The 12,772-nt window shown below is 39.1% G+C and overlaps 5 protein-coding genes and 1 long non-coding RNA gene across 8 annotated transcripts; 5 read left to right on the top strand and 1 right to left on the bottom strand.

Moving 5' to 3' along the window:
• The first annotated feature begins 610 nt into the window (after nucleotides 1-610).
• On the top strand, nucleotides 611-1,567 carry LOC130502882 (uncharacterized). Its single transcript, XR_008940497.1, has 5 exons — nucleotides 611-658; nucleotides 771-829; nucleotides 930-995; nucleotides 1,192-1,281; nucleotides 1,373-1,567. It is a non-coding gene; the product is annotated as an uncharacterized LOC130502882 (long non-coding RNA).
• Nucleotides 1,568-2,189: 622 nt separating this feature from the next.
• LOC108806891 (calreticulin-2) lies at nucleotides 2,190-5,348 on the top strand. Its single transcript, XM_056997631.1, has 12 exons — nucleotides 2,190-2,349; nucleotides 2,758-2,865; nucleotides 2,952-3,144; nucleotides 3,243-3,501; nucleotides 3,631-3,735; nucleotides 3,825-3,911; nucleotides 3,991-4,048; nucleotides 4,358-4,425; nucleotides 4,526-4,621; nucleotides 4,715-4,792; nucleotides 4,883-4,996; nucleotides 5,109-5,348. The coding sequence occupies exons 1-12, from the start codon at nucleotides 2,256-2,258 to the stop codon at nucleotides 5,118-5,120; spliced, it is 1,272 nt and encodes a 423-aa protein (XP_056853611.1). The 5' UTR covers nucleotides 2,190-2,255; the 3' UTR covers nucleotides 5,121-5,348.
• Nucleotides 5,349-5,897: 549 nt separating this feature from the next.
• LOC130502885 (GTP-binding protein SAR1B-like) lies at nucleotides 5,898-7,194 on the top strand. The gene is made up of 3 exons (XM_056997633.1): nucleotides 5,898-6,151; nucleotides 6,290-6,421; nucleotides 6,671-7,194. Exons 1-3 carry the CDS (start codon nucleotides 6,023-6,025, stop codon nucleotides 6,989-6,991), a joined length of 582 nt encoding a protein of 193 aa, XP_056853613.1. The 5' UTR covers nucleotides 5,898-6,022; the 3' UTR covers nucleotides 6,992-7,194.
• On the bottom strand, nucleotides 7,062-8,844 carry LOC130502884 (pentatricopeptide repeat-containing protein At1g09190). The gene has a single exon (XM_056997630.1). It carries the CDS (start codon nucleotides 8,663-8,665, stop codon nucleotides 7,208-7,210), a length of 1,458 nt encoding a protein of 485 aa, XP_056853610.1. The 5' UTR covers nucleotides 8,666-8,844; the 3' UTR covers nucleotides 7,062-7,207.
• A 1,332-nt stretch (nucleotides 8,845-10,176) lies between these two features.
• LOC108843182 (probable protein phosphatase 2C 5) lies at nucleotides 10,177-10,961 on the top strand. Of its 2 annotated transcripts, XM_018616310.2 has the most exons (3): nucleotides 10,177-10,296; nucleotides 10,364-10,476; nucleotides 10,572-10,961. In XM_018616310.2, the coding sequence occupies exons 1-3, from the start codon at nucleotides 10,237-10,239 to the stop codon at nucleotides 10,834-10,836; spliced, it is 438 nt and encodes a 145-aa protein (XP_018471812.2). In that variant the 5' UTR covers nucleotides 10,177-10,236; the 3' UTR covers nucleotides 10,837-10,961. The 2 variants fall into 2 exon arrangements, with proteins under 2 accessions (XP_018471812.2, XP_056853614.1); XM_056997634.1 differs by having other exon boundaries at nucleotides 10,177-10,476.
• Nucleotides 10,962-11,176: 215 nt separating this feature from the next.
• On the top strand, nucleotides 11,177-12,669 carry LOC130494636 (F-box/kelch-repeat protein At2g43270-like). Of its 2 annotated transcripts, XM_056997636.1 has the most exons (3): nucleotides 11,177-11,650; nucleotides 11,735-12,196; nucleotides 12,297-12,492. In XM_056997636.1, exons 1-3 carry the CDS (start codon nucleotides 11,227-11,229, stop codon nucleotides 12,356-12,358), a joined length of 948 nt encoding a protein of 315 aa, XP_056853616.1. In that variant the 5' UTR covers nucleotides 11,177-11,226; the 3' UTR covers nucleotides 12,359-12,492. The 2 variants fall into 2 exon arrangements, with proteins under 2 accessions (XP_056853616.1, XP_056853615.1); XM_056997635.1 differs by having other exon boundaries at nucleotides 11,735-12,669.
• The last annotated feature ends 103 nt before the right edge of the window (nucleotides 12,670-12,772 follow it).

The raw sequence follows: 12,772 nt of genomic DNA, 5'->3' as shown, positions 1-12,772 counted from the left end.
CTCGGATAAAAAGAACAAACATGTTTTGCAGGTATCCTATTATCTATAATTACCTTTCAATCATTAGGCTGCGTAGTTTTGCTGAATTTTGTAAGGTCTATGCCGGTAGATCAAGATTACCAAAAAGTTACTCAAGAGGAACAACATAAAGAGGATATTGAGCTTGAAGGCCCTGCAGAGGAGGAGCCAAGAAAAGAAGATTTAATTTTGAAACCGTTTGCAAGCTTAGAGGAGTTGGAGAAGGGAGGTTACCTCCGCAGGATTTCTTTCATTGCCTATGTTCAAGGTACGTATAGTAGTATATACGAGGAACCTATAATATATATTTATGCTGAGAAGAAGTTTTATAATTGTGTGAACCTGATTGATTGGCTATGCATACTTGTTACTGGGGACTCTGTATCCATGAAAAGGTGTTTACTGCTTGATATTGTATCTTTTCTATGCAGCAGCTCACTCATGACTGTTTTCCTCCTTTCACGTTATATAATTCAAATGTTAAGAGTGTCCATTCTCTGAAAATAACATATCCACTGAGAGAAGATGCATTTTGTTTTTTTTATTGTGTGCAGAACTACACAGCTGGGAATCTTCGCTTGTGTTGTATATCAAAATCTTGCCAAAGACGTTATAACTGATGATTTCTATTACATATTTGGTAAGATGTCGCTAAGCTAGTTGAATCAAAAAAATCTAGAGTCGTTAATTTAGTGCTGATACCTTTGCCTTTCTGGAAGTCAATTCATAGAAAAATATTGGTAATCATGTAGGGTCACAATTTGGAAGCATCGAAGCAGCTAAATCGAGTCTTGGTGTGAGGCTGATGCAGGTAATGCGTCCGTCTATGGGCTTTCATAACCTTAAACTTCACTTGGATTATTATCGATCTTCTTGTTTTATGACTTTAATTTAACGTGAGAAAACTATAGGAAGGAAGGATGAGAGGGCAAGCTTTTTTGACATTTCCATCAGTTGAAGTCGCACATCGTGCGCTGGTAATAATCCTTGACACCTTCTTGCTTCTATGTAAATTCTATTTCAGTCTGAATACTATATTATATATATATATATGATGTGTTGATGTGGTATACCATTGACAAGCATTTTGTGCTTGAATATAAGACAAACGTGTTTCTTTAAACCCACATAAAGAGGAAATGACTGATGTGTTGTTGTTTGTGAATTATGCAGAATCTTGTAAATGGTTTTGTGTTCAAAGGAAAACCGATGATTATTCAGTTTGGGCAGGAATCCTGGATCAGCCAAGCCAAACGAATGATGGTATGTATATAACAGCGTTGTTTTCTTCTGATAAATTTTAAAAGGTTTTAGAGGATTAATTAGCTGCAAATTTGCTTTTTCTTTTAATTAGGATCTTCATGTAACTCATTGATTTGTAGTGGTACTTGATTTGGAGTTGAGCTTGTTGTAGTCTTTATGATGATCCTGAAATGGCTGAGAGGGTTAATAAGAAGCTGATGGAGTTAGAGAGAAGCCATGGAGGTGGTGACTATGTGCTTATGCCTAACATCTGTTGTGGTACTGGAAGATGTTCAAATTGTTTAAGAATTCTTAGCTAACTTCCACACCATTTCAAATTCACAAAGCTGTTTTTCTTTTACTAAATCTTTGTAATTAAGACTCCAACCTTCATCGTGGTGATCATAACGTTTTCTCATGAGTCGTTATTATTATTAACTGAAGTAAGACTTTGAGTAGCTTTCAAGCTAACCTTCACACGAAGAAGAAGCATCAACACAACATAAAAGCTAAAAGCTATGGGCTCAAAGTCGTGATTATTAATGGTAACACACATGAGTGTTTCCCTCGGCCCACGCTTTTAGAATTGTTCTAAGATTAAAGAAAAACCAACGGTGGTGATCACGTTTCGGTCCAACAAACCAAGCGGTGTTTTTTAACGAAACTACCCGAGAGATCTGCTTCTTCTTTTTCTTTTCTTTTGTTTTACTTCCCCACGAGAAAAGCACACTTCTTTTTCTTTTGGACCTTATAACCACCCACCGGTAGTATTTACCCACGTGTCCCTTTCCCTCGCAGTTCCAACCAATATCATAGCGCCATGTCACTTCTAATGACAAGCACTGATGACGTGTCCGTTACTGATTGGATTACGTGGCCGAAGATAATATCAGTGATGAGAGCAACTTCACTTGCAGCTCGCAGTATATATATCTCCAGGTCTTATACAACAACCCCTGATCTCACTGAAGCAGCTCCGATCTGAGTTTTTAGCAATGGCGAAACTAATCCTTAGCCTCCTCTCGTTGATTCTTATCGGTCTCATCGCGATCGCTTCCGCCGCAGTTATCTTCGAGGAGCGCTTTGATGGTATAACCTGCTTTTCTTTCTCTCTATCTGTATTTTTCCAGATTCTTAGGATTCAGTGATGTGTGTTGTCCGTATTCGTCTTGCGATATATTAATCATTTTGACTGTTAAATGCGATTATGCTGCAACGATTTCATCGGATAAGATCATTTTGCAAATGTTTGATCATGGTTTATTACGGATCTATCAGTTTTGGGGATTCATTGATTTGAAATTATTAATCGGAAGAGGTTTTTGAAATGGTTGTTAACTTTTGATTGATAATACTCTTCGTGGAGATATATCACTAGAGCAAGGAGTCATCAATCGATAAAACTCTGAGATGATTGTTCACATTGTATTACTACCTTTAATCTAAGCCCGTGGGTGCAATTTTTGTTAAATTTTTTTCTGTCTTTTGTTTCTTAAGATGGATGGGAGAACAGATGGGTTAAATCTGAGTGGAAGAAAGATGACAAGTCTGCTGGGGAGTGGAGCCACACTGCAGGAAATTGGTCTGGTGATGCTAACGATAAAGGTATGATCCATTCAGCTTTCAGAGCTAGTAACCGTCTCATGATTCCTTTTTGTTAATGCTGTGTTGCAACTCTCATTGTATTGCAGGTATCCAGACCAGTGAGGACTACAGGTTCTACGCCATTTCTGCTGAGTTCCCTGAATTTAGCAACAAGGACAAAACCTTAGTCTTCCAGTTCTCGGTCAAGCACGAGCAGAAGCTTGACTGTGGTGGTGGCTACATGAAGCTGCTCAGTGGTGACGTTGACCAGAAGAAATTTGGTGGTGACACCCCATACAGGTACAATTACCTTTCTCGTCTAGTTTTCTATAAAAGACTATAAAATCATAAATATCATCAACTAGCATTTAACAACCATCTTCGTTTTTTACCTGCAGCATTATGTTTGGTCCCGATATCTGTGGCTACAGCACGAAGAAAGTGCATGCTATCCTTACCTACAATGACGCCAACCACCTGATCAAGAAGGATGTTCCATGTGAAACTGACCAGCTCACCCACGTGTACACATTCATCCTCCGCCCAGATGCTACTTACAGTATTCTCATTGACAATGTTGAGAAGCAAACCGGTAGCCTGTACTCTGACTGGGATCTTCTCCCACCCAAGAAGATCAAGGACCCCAGCGCCAAGAAGGTATGTGATGACTTATGGAGAACCAGACTAAACTGATAATCAGTTACTTTACTGTGTCTCAATTATAGACCGAATAAGAACAAACCAGACCAAAACTCATGCAATCTGATATCTTTTTTTTTGTTACAGCCTGAGGACTGGGACGAGCAAGAGTACATTCCCGACCCTGAAGACAAGAAACCTGACGGATACGATGATATCCCAAAGGAGATCCCAGATACTGATGCAAAACAGGTTTTTACTTTGTCTATAGTTGATTTAATATCTAAAATCTCTTGCTGTGTTCTATATTTGCTAATTTTTCTTTGTGTCCTTTCTCTTAGCCTGAGGACTGGGATGAGGAAGAAGATGGTGAGTGGACTGCCCCTACCATTCCCAACCCTGAGTACATGGGTGAATGGAAGCCCAAGGTTTGTCAATCTTGCTGTCAATATGTATATAGTATTAACCTTTTTCATCCTCTCAAGGTTGTCATATTTTTTTCTGTAGCAAATCAAGAACCCCAACTACAAGGGCAAATGGGAAGCTCCACTGATTGACAACCCTGGTAATTTTTACTTTTTATACTGTGGACTTATCATTTTCACAACCGCCTGTCTTTTTGTCTTCACTATCATTAAACTCAAGGTCATACCAATTTGATACGTTTAGTAATTCATTTTTTTCACTTTAAATTAGAGTTTTATATCATGTTCGCATGGTTTTGACCAAAAAAAAAAATATCATGTTCGCATGGTTTCTAACTGAAGTACTCAACATGCTGGTTTAACTTGGTGCATAGACTCACATGAAACTTTAGCTCACCGAGACATAATATCTAACCATTACCGTGCCTAATTTAACTTGTTTCGTGCAGACTTCAAGGATGACGCAGAGCTCTATGTCTTCCCCAAGCTGAAGTATGTTGGAATCGAATTGTGGCAGGTAATAGATCTTCTCACTGTGACATCTTGTCTTGTTTTTTGAGAACTGTTTCATGGACCCTTGACTCCCATCTAAAAGTGCTTATCTCACTCTCTTTCAGGTGAAATCAGGATCATTGTTCGACAATGTCTTGATCTGCGATGACCCAGACTACGCCAAGAAGTTGGCAGATGAAACATGGGGAAAGCTCAAGGATGTACGTGCTTTAAAAGATACCCATCTACATGAACACAACTGTTTGTTTCTGGTTACTGATAAGAATAACCAATCTAATCTCTCGTTACTGCAGGCGGAGAAAGCAGCTTTCGATGAGATTGAGAAGAAGAAAGAGGAAGAGGAATCCAAGGACGCTCCAGCAGAAACTGATGTAAGTCTTATTTGTGATTTATTAAGACTTCAGTTTTGTTTTGTCCCAAGACCCGGAACTGATATCATTTGTGTACGAACGTGTTTCCAGGCTGAAGATGAAGCAGAGGAAGATGAAGGAGATGAATCAGATACCGAATCAAAGACCGAGGCCAAATCAGAAGCTGGCGAGGAAACCTCAGAGGAGAAAGACGCCACCGCTCATGTATGTTAAGAAAAATACTTGCCACAGTTTCACTTTGAAGATTTCAGTCAGTCTATATTATTCTTGTTTTGGTTGATTAAAGTTTATAATGGGTGATATTTGTTTTATGCAGGATGAGCTGTAAGGGAAAGAACGTTGAAGAATGAAGACCAAAAGTTTTCGAGCCTCTTTTATTTTTTGTTTTGATCCTTTCTTTTGAAGTACTCTAGCAATCTAGCTTGTCGGAGGGTAGAACAAGTTTTAGCAGTTTAAAAAGTGGGGCAAATGTGTGGGGCGAGTAGCGGTACACAATGATGTGATGATCAAGATGCTCTTTTTGTACTGAAAACCATAAGATGACATTTTGCACTTACATCTCTTCTTGTTTAAATCCTGGATTACAGTTGAAAACTCATACATACTTGAATTTTATTTAGCTCTACTAGACAATGGCTAACAATTTGGTCCCAGCTATAAAAGACCACTGCAAGTCTGCATCTATAAGATAAGCAACTCTGAAATAACTAAACCAGCAAAATCAAATCACTTCACAAAGTGTTGTTAACCACAAATAACCATTTGGACTTTGTATAAATGTTTTGTAACTAAATGTGGCAAAGTTATAGAGACAAACGATTCTCCCTGCCATTAATCATCTTTTGCTGCCAACCATCTCTCTTTTGGCTCTCACCTACCCAGAGAAAGAAAATTCCATTAAAGTCCAACCAACAAAGCCAACGTATTAAAAAAAGATCATAACCTCTGATTCTTAGATCGGACGGTTCACATTGGTTCAAATGACGTCAACGAGAAGGATTAGTACCAATCAGGAGGCTCCACATCAATTCACCAGCTCTCCATCATCCACGTGTTTATTATTCCCTTTTCTCCTTTTTTGTATAAATGCGTTACATTTAATAATGATTTCACTCATCATCAAAACAAAACCTTTTCTATTTGATTTTTTGTTTGGTTCTTCTTCATCTCTCTCTCGATTAGATCTCTGAATACAAAGATCATAAAAGTTTATTTGAAGACGACTTAGGCATGTTTTTGTTTGATTGGTTCTATGGAATCCTGGCGACGTTAGGTCTGTGGCAGAAAGAGGCGAAGATCTTGTTTCTCGGGCTCGACAATGCCGGGAAAACAACTCTGCTTCACATGCTCAAAGACGAGGTGATTTTTTTTTCATTAGCTCCTTCTTCTTATTTGATTACATATGGTGTTTTTTCGAACATCCGATTGCGTGTTGTTTGAAAGGCGGAAGAACCAAACATGCTTAATTCTCGATTTCGCTGTTTTGTCTGTTAACAGAGATTAGTTCAGCACCAGCCAACACAGCATCCAACATCTGAGGAACTGAGCATTGGCAAAATCAAGTTCAAGGCCTTTGACTTGGGTGGCCATCAGATTGCCCGTAGGGTCTGGAAAGACTACTATGCCAAGGTCTCTCTCTCTCTCTCAATTGCATCTCAACATAATCCTGTCACTAGAGACATGCTTTCTATTATTAAATCTCCTTGACAAGTGATAATCTCTTTGCATATGGTACATGGCACAATATTGAAAGCATAGAAATGTATAGTTTAGATGCTTATGCTGGAAGCAAAATTCATAATATACATGTGTCTGTGTTTGTGTGAATCTATATATCGATGCTGATACAAACTCTTTTCTCTCTGTCTGTGTGTGAAGGTTGATGCTGTTGTGTACCTAGTGGATGCTTACGACAAGGAGAGATTTGTGGAGTCGAAAAGAGAGCTTGACGCTCTCTTATCTGATGAAGCATTAGCAAGTGTCCCTTTTCTTATCCTTGGAAACAAGATTGATATTCCTTATGCAGCCTCTGAAGATGAGCTTAGGTATCATTTGGGTCTCACCAATTTCACTACCGGTAAAAGCAATGTGAGTCTTGGAGAATCTGGCGTTCGTCCGCTCGAGGTCTTCATGTGCAGCATCGTCCGCAAAATGGGATATGGTGAGGGCTTCAAATGGCTTTCTTACTACATCAAGTAGGAAAACCAATCAAAGATTTGCTTCACGGTATTATGAATCAGACATCTCATTTTTTTCTTCCTCTATTGAAAAGACATAAAACTGTTTCTCTTCTTGTAGTTTCCTCTTTTAAGTTCTAATGTATGTTAAGTCGATGGCTTACAACTCTAAAAACAAAAATGTGTTTCTGATTGTGAAGTAGTAATCACTATGTTATCAAAGAATACGAGCTACTTCTTAGGGTGATGCATTGCAAATGGTGCTTTGGCCTGTAGATTTTCTGAGCGATTTCTTCTTCATCAACGCTCTCACCTTCTCTACATCTTCCCACCTCCCTTCCTCTGCATACAGATTAGATAACAACACATAATTCCCCGAGTTCTCAGGCTCAATCCTCACCAACTCCATAGCTGCAACCTCTGCTAGCTTCACATCTCCGTGGCTGCGACACGCACTGAGAAGCGAACCCCACATCGCTGCGTTAGCCTTTACAGGCATACTTTTGAGAAACTCAAACGCCTCTTTGATCCGTCCACTCCTGCTCATTAGATCAACCATGGCACCGTAGTGCTCAGTACTCGGCTCAAGCTTGAATCTCTCCATCATCAAACCAAACAACTCCTCTCCTTTATCAACCCGACCAGTGTATGAGCAACAGGCTAAAACCCCCAAGAACGTCGCTTCGTTTGGAGATACTTCTCCTTCCTCGATCATATCATCAAACAAGTCTATCCCCAATCCCCCATTCCCGTTCACCGCTGCTCCCGATATCATAGTGTTCCACGAAACCACGTTTCTCCGCTGCATTTTCTTGAATATAGCCGTCGCAGCCTCCAAGTCACCGCTTTTGCAGTAGAAATCAACCAAAGCGTTTCCCACCGTGACGAAATCTTTAACCAGACCCTTAGACTCTGCCGTGGAATGAATCCATTTTCCAGTATCCAAAACTCCGAGAGAAGCAGAGATTGGCAAGACTGTCACCACAGTGGCCTCGTCAGGATCGAATCCTTGATCAACCATCTCGCAGAAAAGCTCCAAAGCCTCGCGGTCTCTGCCACATCTGGACAAGCTCGAGATCATCGAGTTCCACGTCACAACGCTCCTTTCAACGCTCATCTTCCGGAACAATCCAAGACCTCTCTCAACGTCCCCTGAGTCGCAGAACCCTCGGATCATCAAGTTCCAGACGACGACGTTTCTCTCAGGCATTTCGTCGAACACCTTCCGCGCATCGCCCATCCTCCCGCTCGAAGCGTAAAGCTCCACGACCCCGATCCGAATCTTACCGAGACGGTGCAGCCCGGTTCTAACAACCTCTCCGTGAACACACTCCCCGAAGCGAAGATCGGGAAGAGACGAGCAGGATTTGAGGAGAGGCGCGTAGGTGTACTCGTCGGCCCAGATGCCGCGGGATTTCATGGAGGAGAAGAAAGAGAGAGACTTTAGAGGAGGGCCGACGAGGGAGTAGCATTTGATGACGGCGTTGAAGACGAGGACGTTAGGGTTTTGGATGTGGGCGAAGACGCGGGAGGCGTAGTCGGAGTTGCGGAGGGATCCGCAGATGGAGATGAAGTGGGCGAGGAGGAGGTTGGAACCGTGGAGGAAGTGACGGAGGAGATGGGCGTGGATCTCGGGTAAACGGGTTCGAGTGCTGTGGCCGTGGAGGAGGCGTAGGAGCTTCCTCTCGATTTCCATTAAACAGGCACTCCTTTGCTCAGCAGCTAGTTCGTTTAGCTCTGTTTTGAAAGGAAGCAAGCTGAGTGTCTTAGCGCCAATTTCTCGGTTAGTTACGGTTTAAGTATAATTTTTACGTCCGATTTTCCAATTAGACGGTAACTTCATGATAATACGTATGTTCTTTCCGATATATTCACAGCATTTAACAGATAAACTAGATTTCGGAATATTTTACGATGAAAAATTTCACTAATAATTTAACAAATATTTTGGTAAATTTTAAGTGTGTATTTAAAATATTTTTGCATATAAATCAGTATTTTTAAATTCAACCCGATTGTGATTATACCGGTTAATCCGGAGATCTGACAATTCAATTTATGTTTTTAAAATATTCATATTAAAAAATCACTAAAATCCGAAACTAACCGATTGAACTAATGGATGACCGATATGTAATCTAATTAGGTTTAAATTGTAATAGCTTCATAATTTGTAATCTTATAATCGAAATTTTAAAGTTCACTATTTTGCAATTTATGATAGTGAACTTTAAAATTATGACGTTTCTACAAAATTTTAAAGAGAAAATGATAGATATAAAATAACTAAAATTAATTATTGTATTATTTGGAAACATTGATAGTAGTATAAAAATATATTGTTTGGAAACATTGATAGTAGTATAAAGAAATAAATATATTGTTTGGAAACATTGATAGTAGTATAAAGAAATAAGTATATTGTTTGGAAACATGGATAGTAGTATAAAGAAAGGAACATAAAGTGATTTAATGTATGTTTAACTATAAAATATAAAAGTGTATTTAATTTAAAAACTTACAAAATAAATGTTAGGTCCAACATAATGTTTCTGTTTTAATAAGATATATTAAATTCTCGCTTAATTTCTGAATTCTGATGAGTTGGTATCAGGTTCAATAAAATATGATATATCACAAAGAGAAAATATAGTATTTTGACAAATAAAAATAGAGTCTAGAAGAAATTTGAAATATATATTTTTCAATGAAATTGAACAGCATAATCAGTGAAATATCTGTAAATGTAACAGTTAACCACAGATATGATATATAAAAAAAACCACAGATATGATTAGTATTCTTTAGCTACTTTAGGGGAGTGAGTGACAGTTTGAGACTTGAGTCAATGGATGAGATGTAAAACTGCTTAATGTTTTTGGTGGCAATGCGGTATGGTCACGTCCAGTGAATTTCAGTGTCTGCTTCATTGTAGTTTTGGATTTTGGTGGGGTTGTAATGTGTGATATGGTTCTGATGACTCTATAGGTCGGCCCACTTCGATGCTGGCCTGGTGGTTTGTGTCTTTCAAGGTCGATTGGTGATACTGATGTGGGAGAATATATTGTCCCAATACCTCATGTTAAGCAAGTGAAAGTAAGTCCCCCTTCTTCCCCCCTTGGTGCATTTTTTTATCAATGCTTATATTATTAGACACTGAACAGTGAACACAATATTTTGTTTTATCATCTGTGCTTTCAGCTTTCAGATGCTGGAGGGAGACTCATTATAGCTTCAGATGGTATATGGAATATATTGTCTTCTGATATGGCTGCCAAAGCTTGTCGTGGTTTATCTACCGAGCTTGCTGCTAAACTTGTTGTTAAGGTTTGTACATCAACTCCGATCTAGATTCCTTTTAGACTCTGAATCATATGATGTTGTTTATTTTCAGGAAGCATTGCGAACAAAAGGGTTGAAGGATGATACTACTTGTGTCGTTGCTGACATAGTTCCATCTTGTGTAGAAGAATTGTTTGAAGAAGGATCTGCTGTGCTTGCAGATAGGTAAAAGTTTATAGCCAAAAACTGATGTTGCCGAAACCTTATACATAGTGTGACTGAGGGTTTCTTATACTGATATTGCTGTTTTTGAAATGCAGATTGGGAAAGGATCTTCCCTCAAATACGGAAACAGGGCTCTTGAAATGTCCTGTATGCCAAATAGATCAATCTCCAGCTGAAGATGTATCAAGCAACGAGGGTCCTATCATCTCTTCAGCATCTAAGCGATGGGAAGGTCCCTTCCTATGCACAGTATGCAAGAAAAAGAAAGACGCCATGGAAGGAAAAAGACCAAGCAAAGGGTTCAGTCACCACTTGAAACCACTTTTTGTTTCTCGCATTCTTTACTTTTCTCCTTTGTAAAAAAAAGGAATTGTACAAAAAAGCAAAGAAGGAAAATTGTCGGAAAAAGAAGAAATCGAAAAGTCAACATCGTCAAACTAAGAAAGTTGATTCTTTTTGTACTCCATCCGTTTTTGGTATATATATTTTTAATAAAAAGTCACATATGTTTAGATATTATTGTTTGTATTTTATTAGTTTTTATAAATTTTAGTCAATATAAATTCAACCAACCTAATTAATTTTGTTGTTAAAGTTTTCCAGTTTTATTTTATAAAAATACATTAAAAATGTAAAAAACCTATTTTAGAAACATTTTTCTTTAAAAAAAAAATACTTTTTGTAAGAGATATGTTAGCCGTTCAAAAAAAAAAAAAAAAAGCGTCTTCTCAGAATCACAGACAATTGAATATGAGGGGAGAATACGAAAACCCTAATTCGATCTACATAACACCAGAATTACTGGAAGAAATTTTGCTTCGTCTGCCCTTGAAATCAATACTCAGATTCAAAACCGTGTCAAAAGAATGGAGATCAATTCTGGAATCGGAGATGTTCGTGCGAAGAAGGCGTATGAATGTTCAAAAAGAGCCGAAAATCCTCGCTGCTCACAAGTGTCGCTGCGGAGACCAGCCGCGTCTCCTCCCGGAATCTCGGTTTGAAGGGGACGAGGAGATCGTCTATCTTCACTGCGACGACGCACGACCCTCCATGTCTTGCGAAGGTTTGGTCTGCATCCCCGAACCAGAAAGCATCATCGTTTTGAACCCTTCCACCGGTCAACTCCGGCGATTTCCTCCCGGCCCAGATCCATTGTCCTCCCCGTTTAGAAACGGTAATCACACGGTTGATGGTTTTGGCTTCTACATTGACGAAATTTAAACATTAAAAAGATAAAAAGTTGGAAACTTTCTTTCAGGGTCGGACGATTTCTTTCAGGGAAATTGGGTCATGGGTTTCGGTAAAGACATTGTTACAGGAAGCTATAAAGTGGTGAAGATGTGTGTCGAACCTGTTGAGGAAGAATGCCATCTTCTTAGTGTTGAAAGTGGTGAGTGGACGAAACTGAAGCTACCTCCTTATGTGCACAATCTTGGAAGAAAATCTGTGTGTGTTAATGGATCTATCTATTGGATATTCTCGGGGCGGCGTTTACACATTGGGCTTGGTTACAAAATACTAGCCTTGGATGTTCACAAACTAGAGTTCCATAATGTCTCGGTTCCGTCGGCTACGTGGGTCACCCGGTGCTCCAAGATAGTGAACCTTGGGGAACGTCTAGGCATTGCCAAATCCACAATTCTGCCTGAATGGATACTAGAGATTTGGACCATGAATGCGAGTGAAGAAATATGGAGCAAAACTTTCTCCATAAATTTAGGTGGTCTCGATTCTAATCTACCATTGACAAAGTATGGTATGGACTTCACGCCGGTGACAGTTTCTAAGCAAAGAAATGTTGTGTTTTGTAATAATTTCAGACATTTGTTCAAATATTATTCGGAGACGAAAGAGATTCGCTGCCTCTCCTTGGATGCTTTAGTTATATCTCCCTACGTCGAGAACTTGGTTCCACTTTCGGGACATCAAGAATATCAGACCAGGACCTGTAGAGGAGGCAGATTGTTTTCTAAGCACCAGGAGCAATGCTTCAAGATATCCCGGCTTTTGAAATGGGTTAGCTTTGGGATCCTGTTATCTACTTCTCTAGTCATTTTATTTTTATATTTTGATCGGTATTTAGGGATTAAACAGGCAACATTGACACACGAGTGGTGGAAAGATGAACTTGCTCTTATGTTGTCTTGTTTGTTTCTATCTTTATTTGAATAATAAGCGAATTGGTTGGTCTTCCTTGTCCATTTCCCCTTAAATATTTACATTGCGGATTTTTTTCTGTTTATATTTTAATTAAATTTATTAATATTTTAGCTCTAATCTTTGTTCTCTTGAGCTT

Source organism: Raphanus sativus, unplaced genomic scaffold (genome assembly GCF_000801105.2).
Source record: "Raphanus sativus cultivar WK10039 unplaced genomic scaffold, ASM80110v3 Scaffold0726, whole genome shotgun sequence".
Classification (NCBI taxonomy): Eukaryota; Viridiplantae; Streptophyta; class Magnoliopsida; order Brassicales; family Brassicaceae; genus Raphanus; species Raphanus sativus.
This window is presented reverse-complemented; position numbering and strand designations above follow the sequence as displayed.